Genomic DNA, 21,705 nt, shown 5'->3' on the forward strand with positions numbered 1-21,705 from the left:
GCGTATTTTTAACACTTTTTCATCGTTAGCATGACAGAAGTAGCACGGCTGGTCACGGCTAGTATACCTTGAGCTGCAGGCACCTACTGTTGCCAGTAAACTTGCACCAGCTCAGGTGTAGTGCACGGGTCAGGTCAGGCTGGCCGGTTGTTAATTCCGTTCTTCGTACTACAAAGAGAGCGCTTTTGATTGGTCCAATTTGCCCCGTACTCGTATAATCGAAGTATTTGAAGGGTGAACTGTGTTTTTTCAGCGCCATCTGTTGTCGATACACGTTTAACTGAACTTAATATACAGGGTGATTGCTAGATCGCTGTATTCCTTTATATGGGTGATATAAATGACTTCCTCGACAATCCATTTTAAGAAATACATTCGCTTACCGATCATCCGGTGCTAAAAAGGGCATACAGTGGACTACACTGTGGGTGAAGCCGCTATAAACTTAAAGATACTCTTGAAATAAAAGTCAAAAATATAGAACTCTTCATTTAATTAAACATCAAGTCACAACATCATTGTTTCTAGAATTTTTCAGTTTCAGGATGTATAGGTACTAGGTAGGTACAATTATTTACAATTCACAAGTTTCTTTTATAAAATAATAAACATTCAATAGTTTTCGTTCAATTATCATTAAAGTCTTTGGCATTGAGTATTTACAGCTTTTACATAAATAGGTGGACATATTCATAATCATGATTAATTTATTACAATTACTACTTATTTTATTTCCTATTTATACAGCAACTCACCAAGAGAAAAAGGGAAATTAAATAACTACAAAAAATATTTTTATGTACAAAATTATGTTCAATGAAATGAAATGAAATCGTTTATTTCGAAGTAGAATATTAGAATTACTTGTCAAAAGTCATAATCTACCACCGTTTCACAAAGGCCCCGTCATTAAGGAGAAAAGAAATGGTGAAAGAAACTCCTCGAGCATCTTTTCAACTTTTCAATGATGTTCTTCTATATTTTCAGCGCACCCGCTGCCTGCTACATAATATCCATGAAACATACTATTTTTAAAAACGAAGAGCAAAGCCTTATATACATACAGGATGATCCCTTGAGGCACGATGATCCCTACTACTGTAACACTATCATCATTTATCACCATAAAAGCTGCTGAAATTCTCGCTCAACTTTGGACTTTCAGGAAATGGTAGGAAAGACAATGTTTTCGTCGTCACCTAACTGTTATCTGTAGACATTTTCTGTTATATATGTTTCAGGTAAACTAAGAGGCGCCATTGCTACGTTAGTTACAGTTATTTTTAAGGTATGACGTCAGATTGCCTGAAAAATATAATATGGCAAGCAACCAGTCGCGACCATGCACCACAGCAATGGGGCCTCACTCTAAGCTGAAAATAGCCGACACCGTGGCGAAAATGCTCGCTCACTGAGATCACAACAGGTAACCAGTTACAACAAGAACCCGAAAGGCATACACATTCAATAAATTTGTTCAGAATTAAAGAATGAGTTACCCCCTTCGGTATACTGTACCACTTTTTCACCCCCTGTATAAATACACCTTTTGTACCACTTACAGAAGTTATAAAAAGTGGTAACTAAATATCTTTCTATGATACAGTAAGGCATGTAATCAGTATTACAATATCATTGTGTAGCCCAACATGAGCCTGGCAGTCTAAGCATCCTGCAGTGTTTGTTCATTAGCTAAGTATAAAGTCTATAAACCGTTATTCCACTGGAGAGATTCATGTAATACCAGTGTTGGTTGTTCGTTAATTAATGTTGATGTTTGCTATCTATTCCTTGTTTAAAATGAAGCTGAACGCTCTTTAATTAAAGTATATTTTTTCGTTTTTCTTTGCAATATTGGTTGGTCTGTTCCGTGCCTCTGCTCCTTCTTCATTGCAAACAATTAATACAATGTTTTACAACCACTGGGAATTTGTACAAGATATTATACTTAGTATAATAATTTAAGCAGATCTATAGGTTGATGTATCTTTAATGCAGGAACTCTGTTTAATTGGTGTAGTAGGAATGATGTATGTAGAAATAAACATAGCACATGAAACATAAATTAAGTAAAATACATTGACAAAATGTGTTTTTAGCCACAGTATAATTTACTATAAGCTACTTACTAATACAACAAGGTATGAAATTAATGATGATAATATACCTAGGTATCAGTCTTGCTGGCATGAATAGAACCAGATGTTATTTTAATGAAGGCAAAACACTGAACAAATGAAACAGTTTTATATAAACAGTTTTGTGGGACATTAACTGTAAATCCTATATAAAATTATGTACACTGTAATAAATAAATAAATATCGCTAGGACGCTACGAGTCTCTGCTACGCCGATGGCTACGAAATGGCTAGGCAAGGACGAATGCTACGGCCGTTGCTACGAATACATTTAGAGAGGGACAAAGGTAACTTTGCAACATAAATAAATGCTAGCACCAAAATAGTTTATTTGGATAACTACAATTTATTCTTTAGTACGTCTAACTCTTCTTCATTTATTTAGGGCTACGAGTTAAAGATATTTTATCCTCCCATATTTTACCAGTTTTTACTTCTGTACCATAAACATTTTCGAATAATTATCGTAGAGATAACGTGTTCGTTATGTCATTGGATTGAAAGGCGGATACGCGGCGATGGCAGATACGTGTGGCGTGGTGTGAAATGTGTCGGGATAACGACAGATAATTTGTCTCATTTAGGTCCATTGGTTTCATTGTTGACAAGCCCTGAACATTTCAATGCTACCTCCATAAATAATATAATAATTATAATGTTTATGAGTCGTAGTTTGCAATAGAATAATTATGTATTTATCGAGAAGCATTATTGAAAGGGTGATAATATTTATAAAGGTGTATTTAGAGTAATGGTGACAAAAAAGACTGTTTATAAGTATTTTTTATAATTGTTTGATAAATTCTATAAATTTTCATATTCTTATTTATTTAACTGCAGCTGCTGTCAGCTTTGAATATGTATGTACTTTTGTACCATTAGTTGAAAAAAATATTATGAATTGAGAAACCGTCATCATTATCGTCAAGTACTTATTGGCGGTTTGTGATTTCTGATTTTTACAATGTACTTACCTACTTTATTGTATATGAAAACTAATTAATGGAGTGAACCGTAACTAATTACTTTATAGAGTGGTAGAAAGTAAACTGAAAACTAATCAGTACTGTTTACAAACAAAATGGGATTTTACGACAAACAAATAGATTTCAATTAAGTAATAAATATTTACCTAATTTCAAATTGATGATTATTAATACTTACATTGTTATAAATACGAATCTGATTACTCTTACTTACGTACTCTAGCTTTTTTACAGTTACTGGAATGAATATATACATAGGAAATTATATTACCAATATTATTTACAGGTTTTATATATTACAGAATACTTTGTTCAGAAACAAAAACAAAAAGACTTGAATATGACTGTAGTCTGTAATAATTACTATGTATTTTTAATATCTTTACTATAATAAAAAATAAAATAAAATAATATAATAATAAATTACAACTTATCGTACGAATGCGATCACAGTCTAATCTTAAAGTAATAATTATTTTAAAAACTACCCCTTACAAGATCACCTCACACTACCACATATGAAATCTAATTTCACAATCGACTAAGCACATTATTTTTCTTACTAATTGTGTGTAATTACAGGATGCTGCAATAATTATCATCAAGCCTACGACCAGCTTTAAAAATACTGTTTTTTTGCTATTAAACCTCAACAATACAAATACCATTCGCAACTTATTCAGTCACGTTCCTCCCTTAATCATGTCTGTATTGATCTAGCCAGTTTATCAAATCATTCTTTTTCCTTCATTCTGTTTCTTGGTTCTTCCTTCTTTCCTTCCACCTCTCTATCTTTGTTCTTCTTTATTCCTTCTTTCCATCTTTATCGTTCTTTCTTTCTTTCCTACTTTTATTCTATCTTTTTTTTCTCCTTTGTCATATCCCTCTTTTTCTCCCACCTTAATCATACACAACATAATACTCGGGCTAGGTACTACACTTCAGTATCTTCCTGAACGCCTTCCGGAATTCCGGGTTGAAGATGGTGTAGATGACGGGGTTGAGGAAAGAGTTGATGTAGCCGAGCCACGTGGTGAGGATGAACACGGTCACGCCCGGCGAGTACGGCAGCCCGAACTTGCCGCACACCGCGTCCAGCACGTTGCACGAGAAGAAGGGGGCCCAGCAGAAGAGGAAGACTCCTGGAAGGTAATGGGGGGGTTAGAGGAAAATATTGGAAATATGGAAAGGGAGTCCAAACATGGAGTCTATCAGAAGCTAACGCATAAAGACTATCCATCCGCCAAAGAACAGTGGAATGTAGCATCCTTGGTATCAGGTTAATAGCAAGACAGAATAACAAAACGAAGACATCAAATTTTTAGAAAAATGAATAATTGTTACAGATACTTAGGCCATTTTTTTTAAAAAGCTACTTTTTGCAGAATGTTCGTTGTATAGTTAGTAAAGCAAGTGTACCTCTTAATGATTGTAGATTGCGTCTTAAATGTAATAGAAAAAAGTGCCACAATGCACATTATACAGATAGAGACGGCTGGATATAAATTGTAGATTTATATGACACGGCACTAGCCTCAAGTAAGAGTTATTTAAACAGCACCTTTATGAAGAAATATTATGATTAAAGTAAAAACATTCCAGCAGTCCTTATTTCTTAATTTTCGTAGATTTATTGGGGCATTGTAATTACAGTCTTAGGTAAACTGAGAGCCCTAGGTCTGGGTAACTGAGACTTTCGTTATTTTCATTTAATTTCTTGGTGGGCTGGTTCGATCTTGCTTATGAAAAATAACGTTTCAGAGCGCTACTACGCTATTTACGACTCTAACTCGTTGTATTAAATGTATAGATTGTATGACAGCTCGTTTTTTGTCAAGCTAGAGTAGGTATCCCTCCTGGCGTCTAGACGAGAAATAATTAGAAAATGTTGACATAAGGCTATTTACAGAAATAAGTAAGGACGAAAAAACATGTTTCCTGTGCTAGAAATGTAGCTTTATAGATTAATTGGCTACAAGTATCTATAACTATTTATTAATAGTTATAATTGGATGGCTGTACCGGTAGCCGGATATTGAATGTTTCACAAAAAATCATAAAAGAAACTGCTGTGAGCAGCTGTTTCAAACATCCTGTTATACTTTCATCTATTGATGACCTTTATTATAAAAGTGTATAGAAGTTATTAAGGAAAAATTAGCAAAATCTATAGTTGACCAAATTATGGGAAGAACCTCATCATCATGATATCAAAAATGAAGGAAATTCAAGAGAAACCTGCCACATCATAATACAGGATGTTGCAAAAGCATATTGTAGTATAGAAGGTAGAATGAGTGTGACTATTAAATTTGACTAAGCTCGTCATTCTAAATAATTTTTGTTCTACAATTTTTGAAAACAAAGAAACACTCTTCCGAGTCATTCCGAGTCAACCCTTTTGGTTAACTAAGTACTTATACCATTTTCGCAACAACCTGTATATAGGATATACCGCTTTCGCACCACCCTGCGTACACCCTCCTCACCTAACACAATAGCCAGCGTCTGTGTGGCCTTCTTCTCCTTCTTGGCGAAGCTCTTGGCGCGCAGGCGGGCGGGGCGCGCGCGGAAGATAGTGAACCGGCGGAGATGAGGCTATACCACTTTCGCACCACCCTGTATACACCCTCCTCACCTAACACAATGGCCAGCGTCTGCGTGGCCTTCTTCTCCTTCTTGGCGAAGCTCTTGGCGCGCAGGCGGGCGGGGCGCGCGCGGAAGATGGTGAACCGCGCGGCGGAGGCTGCGCTGCGGAAGCGACGGCGCGGCGTGGAGATCAGGGACGCGCTGCCGAGGCGGCTCAGCTTCTTCCTGGGTGAAGGAAGGTTGATTTGAGGAGAAATATTAACCACAGGTCCACCAATCCGCACTAGGCCAGTGGTGGACTAGGCCTAAAACCCTTCCTTCACTGGAAGGAGACCCGTGCCCCAGTAGTGGGGACGTGATGGGTCGTGATGATTAACCACAGGTCCTGTCCTACACTAGTCCAGTTTGTTCCATGCGGGTCCAGTTTGGGACTTGGCATAACATGGAGGAGGCCTGTACCCTGCAGTAAGTTTGATATAGGCTGATGATGATGATGATTATTAACCACAGTAAATGTAGTAAATGTATCTTAGTTTATAGTTCAGGATTTGGGGTCCAAGACGAGAGAGTTGTGGCTTAAAAAGTGAGTGGGAGCATGGTGCACCTGACCGACCGCCTCTCCCGTACAGAAGTTTGTGTTTTCTTTTGATTAATATGATGAATGTTAACAGTTGTTATAATAAGTGTTTATTAACTTTGCTTAATAACTATTATATATATACGTACAAACTACAATTACTATAATTATAGCTACCAAATTAATTAAACCCAAACATGTAATTGATAACACTGTGGTGATTGGAACATAATTATGTTCAACGCCAATTTAAGGGTTAATCATTTCGATATATTATTACCATTATTAATTGATAGCTGGTGCAGAGTGCAAAATATATATTATCTACAATTATGTATAATTGCGCGAGAGACATAGCAGCGCTCTGTGAAAAAAGAAATGGGCCAGGCGGGGATGTCTTGGGCGGATGTCTCTGAGCTGGCCCAAGATCGTCAAGAATGGCGGCGCTTCACTTCGGCCCTTTGCTCCCCAGGGGAGATTGGGAATAAGTAAGTAAGTAAGTATGTATAATTAGGCGTAACGCTTCTTTGCTAGCGTATATAATGTTGCTACTTCTGAGCTCACTCTTAGCAATTTTCGGCGTTAGTAACGCTAGCACTATATTAATGGGCGAACAGTTTACCTACTGTTCTTTTAGTTACTCCTTATTAATCAAAACCTTTCTTGTAATAGAATATTACTCAGTAATATTTAATTTGAAAGTCATCTAAAAGTAACTGCGTTGGATGCACCCTTTATCAAATATGAACCGTAATAAATCCCCTTGTTTGATAATAAACTTTAAAATTAAATTTTGACCGCCAGTGTTAATATGCAAATTGATACACCGGTCAGAATAATTATTTAATGTTAATTCAAGGGATTCCGGGTACACAAAATTGGGAATTAGCTTACTCGCCGAAAATAATAATGTTATTATGGACTTGTAGGTAATTTTGTGAATGCGTGCAAAAACTGAAAGGATTATGGCTTGTCATTGGGAGAATCATATCTTCATCCTACCAATAAGTACTGACTACAGCTAAGGTCATCAGTTTAGCGGACCGAAGAACTACATATATTAGGCTTCGTATATTCCTATATATGAACATAATAATATGTAGGTACATATACTACAGCTTCGTCATCATCAACCCTGTATTACCCACTGTTGGGCATAGGCCAGATTATTGTCCTCGCTCTCTGAGAGAGTGCTAGTCGTAGGGCTGATGATGACGCCTTTCTCCTTCACTTACTTTAGCTCCGGTTTCTTCTTCTCCTCCCCTCTCTCTCCCAAATCTCCCGTATCTCCCGCATCTCCCACGTTCTTCTCCCCTCCCCCGGGAGGCGGGGAGGGGGGTGGGGAGGGCTCCTTGGTCTCTCCGTCGAGGTTGGACGGCGCGTAGCCCGAGTCGTTGTTGGTGGTCGGGTCCACCATGGGGATAGGCGACGCCAGGTTCGCCATTATGCTGTGGAGAGAGGGGTTAGGATTGAAGGTTATAATATGTGGGTACATCTCACACACGGCTATCCTACCCCAAACTAGGTAGAGTCTGTAAAGGTTCTTCTATTCATCACAACCCATCACGTCCCTACTGCTGGGGCACGGGGCCCCTTCCAATGAAAGAAGGGTTTAAGCCTAGTCCACCATGTGGGTTGGTAGAACCGTACTAGGCGCCGTTGTTGGATATGGTTGTAAATGAGTTGTGATTTGTATATGATCGAGGAATTGGACAAATAACTCAGTAATTTAAAGCCATACTTAGTCAGAACAAATAAAATAGGGGCAAAATGTTCCGTCCCTTTAGAGTAGTTCGATGTTTCGAATAATCGGCAAAAATAAATTAGGCGCAAAATAAAAACATTTTAAGTATTCTTGGGTAGCCAGCATACTGGCATGGATGCAGAACTAAACGGGATTTGTATTATTTTTCTTTCTATTCGCACATATTCAAATACCACATACTTACAACCCGTATTTAGGACAACAGAAATGATCTTTAACTGTTTCAATAAGGCGAAAATTGCAGAAAGTACGATAGATAGCCATGGTCTTTAAATCCCCGAAACTTTACGCGATTTGTACCGACATAATGTAAATACTTTGAGGGCCCTTGTCTAAACAATGCGATGCATTGCACAAAATAATTTATGTGGACGGTTATCGCTGAAAGTTCAGCTTGATAGGGTTTTGTGGCCATCATCCCACAGGGTATCAGTACAGCACAGGGTATCCTAGTTTGGGAGCCAGAGGCTAAACACTTAGTTTAGCCTAGTAGTTAGTTTAGGCAAATAAACGTTTTTTCATTTTCATTCAACCCCGAAACTTGTCGCTAAGCGCTTAATGCAATTGGAACTCAATAATTATAATACATTTATTTATTTAAACACTTTATTGTGTACAAAATACATACGATTTAAACTTGATTAGTATACAAGGGTGGACTTATCACCTAAACGCCATTTCATTATACCCAATAGACTGTGATCCCCGAAGGGGTAGAAGCATAGAATAACAAGTACACTCGTTATTCTACGGTAGTAGTAAATGACTTGCAAGCGAGCCTGCGCTTTTCGCTGTACTAGGCTGACCGAGCCTTATCAACATTAAAAAAAATATATATATGTACTTTACTTGTTCATCAGACATTTTGGTATATGAAAATAAGAAGTTGCGCTGTTTTTGACATTTTGACAAGCCACTATTTTGTTAGAGCTTTTTCTGCTCCATGTTTGATTTCACTCCGGAAAAGCCTGTCTCCTGCCGAGTCCTACCAAAACTAGTTTATAGTTGGGAACACCTAAAACTTGCAAAGGTCAAACAGTTGATTGTGAATGTCAGCCAGACAGAACCTATATCCATCAGTGTGGATCCTCGATTTTGTATGAACTAAACTCAAGTCATAGTTTTGTGTATATCTGGAAAACTTTTAATTGGAAATGTTTAGAGGGATTGTTTGTAACTTTAATTTACAAAATAAGTAACACAACACACAGTAACTAACAGCCTATAAAACCTTCTGGTATCAGCATCTGTGTGCTTCTTGGCAAATAAATGTTTCTCTCTCTCTGTCTCTCAAAGAAGTAAAAATAACAATGAAGTTCTCTCAAAACGTAATTGAGGGACGGTGCTGGGCTAAATGGGAATTGGTTGGTTGAATAGTAATCGACCATTTCGACAGTATCTGGAGGGTTACTCTATACTGAAGAAATACGAACAACCTAAACGAGAGCTATCATGCAAGCAGCAAATAATAGAATAGAATAGAATAGAATATATCTTCATTGGTCTCGAAAAATTAAAACACACAAAGAGAACTTATAAACTAGGAACAATTAACAATAGGCGGCCTTATCGTTAAGAGCGATATCTTACAGGCAACATTAAACATACAGAAATAAGAGTAAAGAAAATTTGATAATACAACGAGGTAGAGTCGTGGCTCGCGCAACAGCACTCTGAAACTTCATTTTTCGTTATATAGAGTGACCCCTCTGCTTCTGCTATTGTAAACGAAGTTAAATGCCCACGGACCTGGCATAGTAAGAGCCACTTGTTCAGAAGAGTGAGCTTTAGGGTGCCTATCGACTTGATGTTCTATAGGTACAGCCTAGGCACAGCTAAACTGTGAACATGTGAATCCGTTACACAAGTGCTATGCTGCAAAAATATTCCATACCATGTATTTTATGAAAATAATCCATACCAACGCAGCATAGATGTCTGGTGCATAGGCACCCTCAACGTACATTTAAATTCAGTTGCGCATTATCTAAATGGACTCATAAATTTTGGCAAAACGAAACTCACTCACATCACAACTATGGGATAGCTCTACTAAGTTATATCTATTAAAAAAAGTAACACTCCTATTAATTTATACTTTTTCTATCCAGGCTGTAGTAGGTTTAAAGCACCACAGCATTTTTTTATTACGTATAGATTTATTCTCAATAAATTTTACATGGATAGTTGTGATGAAAGACAAAAGAAAAGTAGATTGTTTCAACTGATAAAGTGATTTGTAGTCCTGAATATTAATTTAACAGTCTCGCTTGAAATTCAACAACATTTAAATATTCTTCTTTAAATATTTAAACATTTTTTGGCTGAACCATAAGCTGATTAACTTGTGGAATACAAATAGGTTCAATTATTGATTTTATGAATTCAATTTTATTGTTTCATTTATTTAACGGCTCGGGGCCGCAGGCAGAATACATACTCTACAGAGGAATATCAGTATTGTTCTTCTTAACTCATTAATGGACACGACTGCATTTGACGTCCTCAACACTTCGTGAAAAAAATACACAACGTCGAATGCAGTCCCCGCACTTGGCCTAATTATTTCAACAACGGTCAATGCAGTCCTGTTTTACCCAGAGTTTGTATGAAGACCATCTTGTTGTGCTTTATTGGGCAAGATTTCAACGTTATAATTGTGCACCCAGAGTACCAGGTTTTTCAACGTGGTGACCGTTGCGTTGTCACCGTTGACTGCGAAGGCTGTACCGGACGTAACGTAAGGTCGTTGGTCCACCGCACGACACGTCAACGTCACGTCACGAGAACGAGATTATTTCAGGCCGAGTTTAGTATGACTTGACGGCGACGTAACGGACGTGCGGTGGACACGCGGCTAAAGTCGGGATAAGACGGTTCATTTTTCGTTAATTTCTGTCTTTCATTCGACGTAATTAAACAAGCATGCCGAATGAATTCTTTAATGAACCGATCCATGTATAAGTAAGAATATATCTGTGTCGCGATTTAAGTAGAAAAACTTCTCTCCTCTCAGCCTATCGCACTACCAACCACTTTCTCGACATTACCAAAGGTTAACTGGCAGAGAATGCTACTAGCATTAAGTTCGCCTTTGTACAATGTTTTTTATGTGCAATAAAGAATTTATAATAATAATCCAACAATGTTAGATTTTGGCATTAGCATCTTTCATTCCTACTCAGAATTAAAGAAAAGTGAACAGTCGAGCAGTCTGCACACAGAAACCGTTCCCTCGAATGAACCGTCTGATCGCGCCTTAAGTAAAATGTATGTACCGCTACTACGGCGACGCCATCTCGTTCTCGTGATGTGACGTGGACGGCGTGCGGTGGACACACGACCTAAGTGTATAACAATTTATACACTTCTCAATAGAAGTCACTTGGGGAAGCTAACTCCGTCTCAGTATTAAAAGCAAGCTTCAAAATTTCCTCTAGGTCCGTGGCTTTTTTTGTAGCAGTTTATTAATACAATTATACATAAGTATATTATAATAAATATAATGTATGTTCCATTGCAAACCTAACATTAGCCGTGCCGTAACAGATACATAACACATATATTATAGGTATACATAAGGTAGGTTATGGCATCCTTTCTTTTCAAAGTTAAAAAAGGTGTCAATGCACCTAGAATATGTAATGACACCATAAAAAATTATTTGATGTTATTTTGTTTGCACAAATGTTTTAAATTACATTTAATAAATATTTTTTTATGAGAACGAAATAACCAAGTGTTTTCATTCATTCAGTATAATTATAGTTATGGTTTAGCTAAAGATAGTTAGCTTCAGTTAAACTAAGTAAGTTTACTATCTATAAACTAAATCGTCGTAATTCCGGAGATCAGACACATTAAACTTATAACACGTCTCTTTTCCCGTCGGGGGTTAAGAAGGACGCCTAAAACCACTGGGCGCTCAGTTGAAAGAGAGGCGACAGAGCTGGGACACAACTGCCAATATAACTTGACCAACGAGCGTCAAACTTACCCGAATGGAGGATGATACAGTCCTCTCGACTTAAGATGAGAATTATAATTGTGTGAGAGCACACTGATAGTATAGAATGGCAATCCGCGTTGATAAGGAATAAAAGGATTCATCATGATGACCAAGATTGTATAGAAGAAATTACAAAAACAAACAAACACTCACACCTTGTACTAATGTACTCCCTTGCGAGGTAGGCAGAGGTGCATTGCTGCACCCACTTTTAGCCAGTGTTATGTTAGTCCCAATGTAATAGGGGGTAGTGCTATTGCCATTTTACGGCACATCCAAGAACGAGAACAAATATCTGTGTTTAAACAATCTAGCAATATTTGCCCCAGCCGGGAATCGAACCCGGGACCTTCGGCTCAGTAGTCAGGGTCACTAACCACTACGCCATTCGGTCGTCCGGATAGAAGGATTTTTTCTGGAAATTATATTCTTAACCACCCTGTTTGGTTTGATCCACGATTTACAGGTCTATTCTGTACAGGGCATGGCAACAAGAATAATTAACAATTATCTCATAAAAATACTAAATTTTAATAAAATATGTACGAGTTAATAGCACATAAGCAAATATTGATAATTACCATTACGCTTCGTTAAATAATATTAACATTGACATGGATGTTAATTATGTTAATATTATTCTTATCATACCAAATATTTTGAAAGTACATAAATGAGTAAATAAATATTTATTTTATACGCGAGATGAAATGTTAGTATTAGTACACCCTCCAAGGGTAAAATGTAGTTGATCTATAATTTAGTGTATCTTCTATGACCTAGGTTTTAGACACCGCACAGGTGGTGTTTTTTGTTAGTGCTTGTATAAAAAGGGTCTGTAACTGATGAAAGGCATCACTCATCTTCAGTACTCGTCTTGAGAACCATGGCTGTCAACTCTTGCACCATCACCGCTCTTTGTCTGGTAAGTTTTATAAAAAAAAACATTATTTTTACTTTGCATTTGATTAGGCTTGCAAATGTGGTATAGCAAGCCGAAGGGTGGTTAATTCAAGGGGTCATTCTGCACGACTTTAGGATACAATGTACGTGTAGAACAAATTCAACGTCCTATAGTAAAATAAGTCACATGACCAATAAAGTTTTTGGAGAAGCTACATTATTTTCGCGTATATTCAAAAGTTGTTGAGAATGAGGTTATTTTGATTGGGCTTATACCATTTTTAGGGTTCCGTAGCTAAAATGGCAAAAACGGAACCCTTATAGTTTCGTCATGTCCGTCTGTCCGTCTGTCCGTCTGTCCGTCTGTCACAGCCGATTTACTCGGAAACTATAAGTACTACAGTGATGAAATTTGATGGGAATATGTGTTGTATGAACCGCTACAAAAATATGACCACTAAATAGTAAAAAAAAGAATTGGGGGTGGGGCCCCCCATACATGTAACTGAGGGATGAAATATTTTTTTTCGATGTACATACCCGTGTGGGGTATCAATGGAAAGGTCTTTTAAAATGATATAAAGTTTTCTAAAAAACATTTTTCTTAAAGCGAACGGTTTTTGAGATATCAGCTCTCAAAGTCGTAAAAAGTATGTCCCCCCCCCTCTATTTTTATAACTACGGGGTATAAAATTCTAAAAAAAATAGAGGTGATGCATGCTAATTAACTCTTTCAACGATTTTTGGTTTGATCAAAGTATCTCTTATAGTTTTTGAGATAGGTTGATTTAAGCTACGGAACCCTTTGTGCGCGAGCCCGACTCGCACTTGGCCGGTTTTTAACATTCTGTCTACCTGTAAATATGCTGCAAAGAGCCAGAATTTGGCTTTAAACCAAAAACTCAATGCTTTTAACAGAAAATTTCGATTAAAACGAAAAATAACTTTTATTAAGGTATGAAATAGTATAGTGCCACAAACTTATCTGTTCCGGTGACAGCGAACTTAATTGATCCATACCTCATTACTTACTAATGAATTGTATATTTTAAAACATTAGATGGGTTTAGTAACACCGCAAGAGCGAAATAACAATACGAGCAAACTTAAAATCTTATAGAATTAAGAAATATTAGAGATTTATTTGAGCTGTCACCGGAACAGATAAGTTTGTAGCACTATAGAGTTTCAAATAGGCATAGATACTGCAGGGTTCAAGCGACTGCAAATGCATTCTTCGACAACCCGTTAATCCTTAAAGGACTACATCGACTTAGCAATCAACCTGTATATTAATTATTGTTAAAATATTAAATTTCAGATTGCGCTGCTGGCAAGCGCCAGTGCTCTACCGTGTAGAACATGTGGAACTGCTGCGCCTCAGAATAATTCACCGAACAATGGACAAAAGCCTACGCATAGTAAGTGAACATAATTATCACACTCACGAGCAATGAAAAACCTCGACACCAAAACACCTGAATTTTTTTAAACACTTAATTTAGATTTGATTATTATGAATGCATTTCAATATTGCAGACAGCGTCATTAATGTAGTACAAATTTTCCGTTTAGGAGTAATTTTGTGCTATTTTCACTTGAGTGTATACTTAACTTTATTAGAGCACTAGTATTTTCTTACTCAGTCCCGTTACGTTAGGTTCTGACAATATAAAGGGTGCTCGAAAGCAGCCTCCGTGAGGACGAGTGACGTATCCACTCTGGAGCACCCTGGACAATCAGCGACCTGACTGGCTAATCTTTTTACCCCAACGACAAACGCTAGTCCAGCTTTGAACAGCCGTACCTAAATATAATTATAATTATCGTGGAATCGACCGAATGGCGTAGTGGTTAGTGACCCTGACTACTAAGCCGATGGTCCCGGGTTCGATACCCGGCTGGGGCAGATATTTGTTTAAACACAGACATTTGTTCTCGGGTCTTGGATGTGCCCGTAAAATGGCAATAGGCCCGCCCCCTATTACATTGGGTTGGGACTAACATTTAACACTCTGGCGAAAAGTGGGTGCAGCAATGCACCTCTGCCTACCCCGCAAGGGAGTACATTAGTACAAGGCGTGAGTGCATGTTTTGTGTGTGTTTTTTTTATCATGGAATCGGGTTGTTGTTGTATTTAAAATATTTCCATTTGTAGTGACCCAGCACAGTATCTATTTAATAAAACAAATAACAGCCATACTAGAGTAAATAAATAGTGTTGCAATAACAACGAGAACCTAAGTGCTTAGTTATATCATGTTATATCTAATCAATTTATAAACTCGACAGATTCAGCACCGGCCGGGCCCACGTACCAGAAATCAGGCGAGTATTTTAGCAAAATTGATAATGACCACAGAGTACTTTGTTGATACATAACTGACACGACACCTTTTTATGCTTAAAAACTGTATACGTGTCGATAATATTTACGAGTAACACGCTAGTCTTAAGGTGAAGTGTAAAGCGCCGCACATTGAAAGAAAAAACATAACATCCGTTTGAAAGCATTTTTCCAAAAATTACCACGCACGCCCTTGTTCATTCGAATGTTTTTCTGTCAGAAATTGCTGTTTCCAGCGTTTTTTTTTACAAAATCTTCTTTTTTGGGTTAGATTTTGGGAAAAACACTTTCAAACGCAAGTTACGTTTTTTTCTACCTGCTTTTAACCTTTCCGGCAGCCTTATACCCCCTCCGAGACTAGTGTCAAAATTTATTGCAAATCCGGCTCGAAGGACCATGAAAAGGCTTGGTAGCCTTATGCTCGGATCGCTGGTAGTAGAAGCAATGTTTATTGGTGTATTACAAAGGGTTATTGACATACGAGATAACTTAATACCGCGATGTAGTTTGCGGGATAGTGACATCTATGTAAATACGTAAATACTACTTGATAACTGAACATACCGCCCACCAAGAACGTACGTTCTTCATTACCACCCTCACCATGAGGTGAAGGGGGTAACTCCACAAGATGCATGGACTTGATAACAAGCTGATAAGGACCTACATGCATCCTGTGTGCTATAAGATGTGGCTGGTATATACAGTTATTTACATAAATTTTTACAATATAATTTTGATAAGTGCTAATTTACAATATAATTTTGATGGGATCTTCCGTCTTCGCTGTTGCTGTTGTCTCTGGCACCGCTGAAGTGGCAGGCGATAGGCACGACGACGCTCCGCTCGTGAGTGTCGCCGCTGGCATCCTGTCACCGGGTGCACTGGACCGCTGCTGATGTCTGCTTGTCTTTGGCACCGCTGAAGTGGCCGGCGATAGACACGATGACGCCCCGCTCGTGAGTGTCACCGCTGGTATCCGGTCACCGGGTGCACTGACTGTCTCTGGCACCGCTCAAGTGGCAGGCGATAGGCACGTTGACTCTCCGCTCGTGAGTGTCACCGCTGGCATCCTGTCACTGGGTGCACTGGACTGCTGTTGCTGGGGCCGCTGACTCCGGTTAAGTTGACCCGAAGCGCGCCTTGATGTGGTGTCCTGGTGCCGCTAAGTGATAGGCGCGGTGGCGCAGCTCGCGGCGCCACTGCTAGCACCCATCACTGGGCACACCGGAGCTTGACTGCTGATGCAGCCATCCCTACCGGAACGATCCTCGGATCGCCCGGTTGACGCCTTCAGAGACGATGCGTCTCTGATTTCTAACGCCTGATCAAAAAGTGGCTACTACTAGGGTGGTGTGGTCAGTGACCACATCCACCTGGATCCGGCTCGAAGGACCATGAAAAGGCTTGGTAGCCTTATGCTCGGATCGCTGGTAGTAGAAGCAATGTTTATTGGTGTATTACAAAGGGTTATTGACATACGAGATAACTTAATACCGCGATGTAGTTTGCGGGATAGTGACATCTATGCAAATACGTAAATACTACTTGATAACTGAACAGGTCACACACTAATTTTTTTAATCCACTGCGTAATTTTCGCAATACCGAGTTCGTAGAGTACTTATAGAAGTTAATTTTATTTCTTCTGAAATCCATCCACCATGAATTAGGAGTGAGATTCTAAAATTGGCTAAAATATGATTTCAAACGTAAGTTATGATTTTATTCAATTTGCGGCGCTAGCTGGCATTATACGTATAAATATCTTTTCTTGTTTCCAGATAACCGAGTTGTGGGCGTGGACTTTATCAAGGACGTCACTGTATTGAAGCATTTAGGCTAAGGTATAAAAATACTACGAAACTATCTTCCTGAGTTTCTACGCCCAGAGATTTCGAGGACTTTATAAATTAATACTTATACTATCTATAGTCTTTCTAACTCTGAAGTCATTTAAATGAAGAGTGCCATTTCACTTTATAAGTACTATTGGAAATTTTCAGTTAAGTATAAATTTACGTAATACTTAGCCCCTGTTTCACAATGTCTGGTTAGTCGCTACCTATCGGATAAAATACATGCTGTCACTGTCTAAAAAATAATAACAGAGAGTGACAGCATGTATTTTATCCGTCAGGTAGCCACTAACCAGACATTGTGAAACAGACCCTTAGTATAATTACATGTTAAAAATAAATACGAATTGATAATATCTTTTCATCATATTTGTGCTTAAATTAAAGTATCGATTCAATACCGACTTAATTAGTGCGGATCCATTTCCGTTTTGATGACTATATAGAGTTAGATAAGATATGGACTTTAGTTATGATTATGACTACTATGAATAAAAAAACGTTTGCTGTGTTATAAAAGTATAGTATTTTTTTTCCTGTCTACCATTCACTTTTTCTGTACGGGCGCTTACTAACTATCTATATTTATGTGTATAAGAAATTAATAACCCAACCTAACCAACGTTAAAAATCTCCGATATTTATCACTAAAACGGCTAAGCTGATTTTGATAAAATATGTCTAGGAATACTCGGGGTAACATTACCTATGCCTATCACCCAAAAAAAGCAAATCGAAAATCAGTGCCGACGTTTGGATACAGACAGATACACTGACACGTTAAACAAAAAATATTCCTTTTTTGTCGGGGGTTAATAAAAACGTGTTTATAATATTTTTTTCTAAAGAAGGATCTTTATGAAGATGTCTTACAAATCCTATCGACTTGAGTCGGCAGTACCTACTCGTGATTCGCACACTGTCAACATAACCTAACCAACGTTAGAAACCCCCGACAGTCGACAGTAGACAAAAAAAACAATTTGAAAATCGGTTCAGCCGTTCGGAATCTACGCTACCACAGACAGATACACACACAGAAACACAAACACGTTAAAATTTCAACACCCGTCTTTTTGGTCGGGGGTTAAAACTCTAGTAACTTTTAGTACCCAAATCGTCAAAGCAAACTGAGCATTATGTGTACTGTACTCACAGTCCAGTTTCCTCCACGACGGCGGCCAGCATGAACCGGGCCGACCGAGTGTTGACCAGCTCTTCTGCGTAGCACCCCATCTCTGTTCTGTCACTGCTGTGAACAGAGAAAACTGTTATTTAACTTAACTTGGTTAGACTTTTACTATTCCCCATTTCACCCTCAAACACATTCATTTTTACACCCTGTATATTAATATGTGACACTAGCCTTTCATGCTAGCTATAGCGTCTACCTTTCGGCATCGTTTTCAGTATAAAATACAATTATGCTCACGACTGTAATTCCCGAAGGGGGCGCTTTTCGCTGTACATTTGTACTGCCGTATCGCCGTTTTTGAATGCGAGTTCGCTATTTCTGTATAAGTGAACAGTTTCAGTATTCTTTGTATAGAAATTCACGCAAGTGCGTCAACGCTGTTTCCAGTACCGTACAGTTTTTGAGGTACGTAACCATTTGTCCGATGCGTAAGATACCGATAGGTGTACGGTACGCATACCTTGTAAATATTCCCCATGGGAACTCGGCGAGAAAAAATAACCTATGTTACAAAGGATGAATAAAGGGTTTTCGAATCTACATAAATACGCGTAAACTGACTACGGGCGCTGTTCTTTTTCCATATGTTTTTGTGTGGATACAAACTTCTCATCATCCTCCTCCTCGTTGCTCCCGGAGGCCGTATTCGTGGGCTTGTCCTCAGCAGGCCGGAGCCTGTGCACCTCGGGGAGGTTCTCGATGATGACGGCGGCGCTGCTGCAGGCCGTCGATCCAGTCGAGGATGGAGCCTTCTTGGCCGAGCGCTGCTTTTTCGCACGCTCCCGGATTGCCTGCGGAGGGAAAAAGATGTTAGATCTGTCAGAGTACTCGCATAAAGTCCAACTATAAAGTCATGACAATAAAGAGCGCACTCTTTATTGTCATGACTTTATTTGCTAAGACTTTTATCATTATCAGTTATTTACTGTATAAATTTGTATAAATTCATATTTAAATATCATTTTATGTAACCAGTAAAGCCATACGATAAATAAATAATTTACTTAAATTTAAAAATTAAATACCGTTTGGGTATGGCTTATTAACGGATTTGTCCTTTAATAAATATAATACATCGATAAAATACGGTCTGTAACAAATAGTTAGAATCCACTTCCGTTTCCAGGACTTTATAGTTTTACTATACGTAACTGCGAATTCGCATCGCATACGAAAAATTTCTACTCGCAGATGTGTTCCATAAGAAAGAGCGTGATGTCGCGCGTGTTTTGTTTATGAATAACCAATAGGGGAAAAATTATGGTGTAGTAGTAAGTGACCCTGACTGCACACTTGCGCTGGCCCTGAAATCTCATAGGTCTATCATAATTTGTTTGAATTGGGGCGCAGGCGCAGGTGCCATTTTTTTTAGCCATAATGTTATGACGGGCGTATCCTTCCTTTTAAGCTGCGTACAGACCGCCCAAACGAACGCCAACGAACGGATTTCGTTGACCTTCGTTGCTGCAATCTGCCCTGTATTATGTATGATAAATATCCATCGTTGGGCGTTCGTTGGGCATTCGTTGGGCCGGTCTGTACGCGGCTTTAAAATCATTGGACCAACCAAACTGGAACGTAGATACCTACTTCAAAAAAGTACTGTAAAACATTATTGCTTTGTCGCTAATCGTCGGAATAATCGGATCGGAATGAAAATATTTCTGCTGTGAAACCTGCGTGTGGGGTGGGATATGTCTGAAATTCAGTCGCCAAGCTATTGCATTGAAACATGAAATCTACGAATGAAATACTGTTACGAACTAGAAATAATCGTACCTCATCGGGGCCATTCTACCAATGGAGAATACCTACTCATTTAATTTACATACATGGCTATAAATAATTCAGAAATGTACTAACGAGGCAGGCTACTTGTATGTCTAAACTAAATATATTTGATTTCGTGTATATTATTAGGTATTTACAAACCTATACTTGCAAGCTTCTTGCAAGCTTTTCCTACAACTTACATGCAGTCAAATGACATAAAAAAGATGATTTTTTTCGCACGAGTTTAAAAAATGTAAAGTTTTATGAAACAGCCTCATGCGTTGTCGGAAAAGTATTGAATTGTGTTCCAGCTCAGAACTCGCATTCCGCAGGCGGTCAACACCGCGCCGGATCAAAGCGAGCCGTACAATGTTGCATTGTGCATGTACAAATACGTAGACACACTGTGTATTGCACATATGCCTTTGTTCCCCTTTGGCGGAGATGCATAGCATGGGAACAGTACGCCAATCTGAAATTACGGAGGCAGGGTGATGTGGTGCTTCTTAAGACAGGCCTATGTATACGATACGATGTAGGTACGGTCATGTGCAGAGAAACCTGACCCCCTCTCATAGTACCAATGCTTCTGAGAGGGGTCAGATTTGTGTGCCTTATACCAATACACAGCGTACTAAAAAGGTAAGTACTGTTAGACATGGTGATTACTAGCACGAAAGCATGCCACTATTAAGCAATGGGTGTCGAAATATTGATGATATGTATGCTGTTTTCTTATGGTAATGTATCAGCTATGTTGCTATGCGGTTTATATTTTAAAAAGTGATTGCCCCCAATAGAAATAGCCACAAATTTTCTTACAAGACCGTTATTAAAGATCGGATGAGTTCACCTTGTACGAAGTTACACTACTGTTCTGCTTTACTTTGCGTAGTGGCTGCGACTGCCCCTATTCCATATTGGAAAGTTCCAACATGGAGCAAAGATATGTAGATTTACAGTTACAGACTTATTTGAAAGTGAAAAACCTTTCAGCTATGTTTTAGTGCAAATAGACTTCAAAGAGCCCGGCGAAGCGTGTATCGGATAAATCGTTCACTTCAATTCTTTCGCTTTCTTTGTTTTTCGATAAATAGTTACTACAAACGTGTTTAGGACTACTCGTGTGTTTCTGTTATGATTGTGATGTTTTACTAAAATAATATCTCTGAAAAGTTATTCAGAGTTATTCAGAGACATTGCAAAAGGTTTTACGTAGAAAAACCTTAGGCCTATTATCATATCATTATACTGAGGTGGACCCTCATGACCCACATTCGGAACTGATTTGTTTATTCTCTGGTTGAGATTTCTGTATTGTGCGAAATAAAGAGAGAAATAGAATATAGAGTGAAAAGAGCCTCATGGAAGCGAAGTGAGTTTCACACTATGTTTCCGATTGTGTAGATTACAAAAGCAATTTTTTTAAGATGTTATTTTTAAGAAAGCGCATTTGTTCACTGCATAACATTTCGACAGGTACATTATTTGGAAGTAACCGCTAGGTTTGTCACCGACACGCTAAGAAGGAGAATACAATTGTCACAAAAACGGTATTTACTA

The 21,705-nt window shown here is 38.4% G+C and overlaps 1 protein-coding gene across 1 annotated transcript in view; it reads right to left on the bottom strand.

The window, feature by feature from the left end:
* Positions 1-3,565: 3,565 nt before the first annotated feature.
* The window catches only part of LOC105389490 (dopamine D2-like receptor), a 69,969-nt gene continuing 51,829 nt past the window's right edge, over positions 3,566-21,705 (bottom strand). Inside the window, exons 4-8 of the mRNA XM_048627448.1 lie at positions 18,976-19,160; positions 18,331-18,423; positions 7,527-7,739; positions 5,764-5,939; positions 3,566-4,267 (exon numbers count right to left, since the gene is read on the bottom strand). Coding sequence (XP_048483405.1) covers positions 4,053-4,267; positions 5,764-5,939; positions 7,527-7,739; positions 18,331-18,423; positions 18,976-19,160 — 882 coding nt within the window. The 3' untranslated portion in view covers positions 3,566-4,052. The remainder of the gene's footprint in view (positions 4,268-5,763; positions 5,940-7,526; positions 7,740-18,330; positions 18,424-18,975; positions 19,161-21,705) is intronic.

The sequence above is a fragment of the Plutella xylostella genome, chromosome 18 (genome assembly GCF_932276165.1).
Source record: "Plutella xylostella chromosome 18, ilPluXylo3.1, whole genome shotgun sequence".
NCBI classification, from domain to species: domain Eukaryota; kingdom Metazoa; phylum Arthropoda; class Insecta; order Lepidoptera; family Plutellidae; genus Plutella; species Plutella xylostella.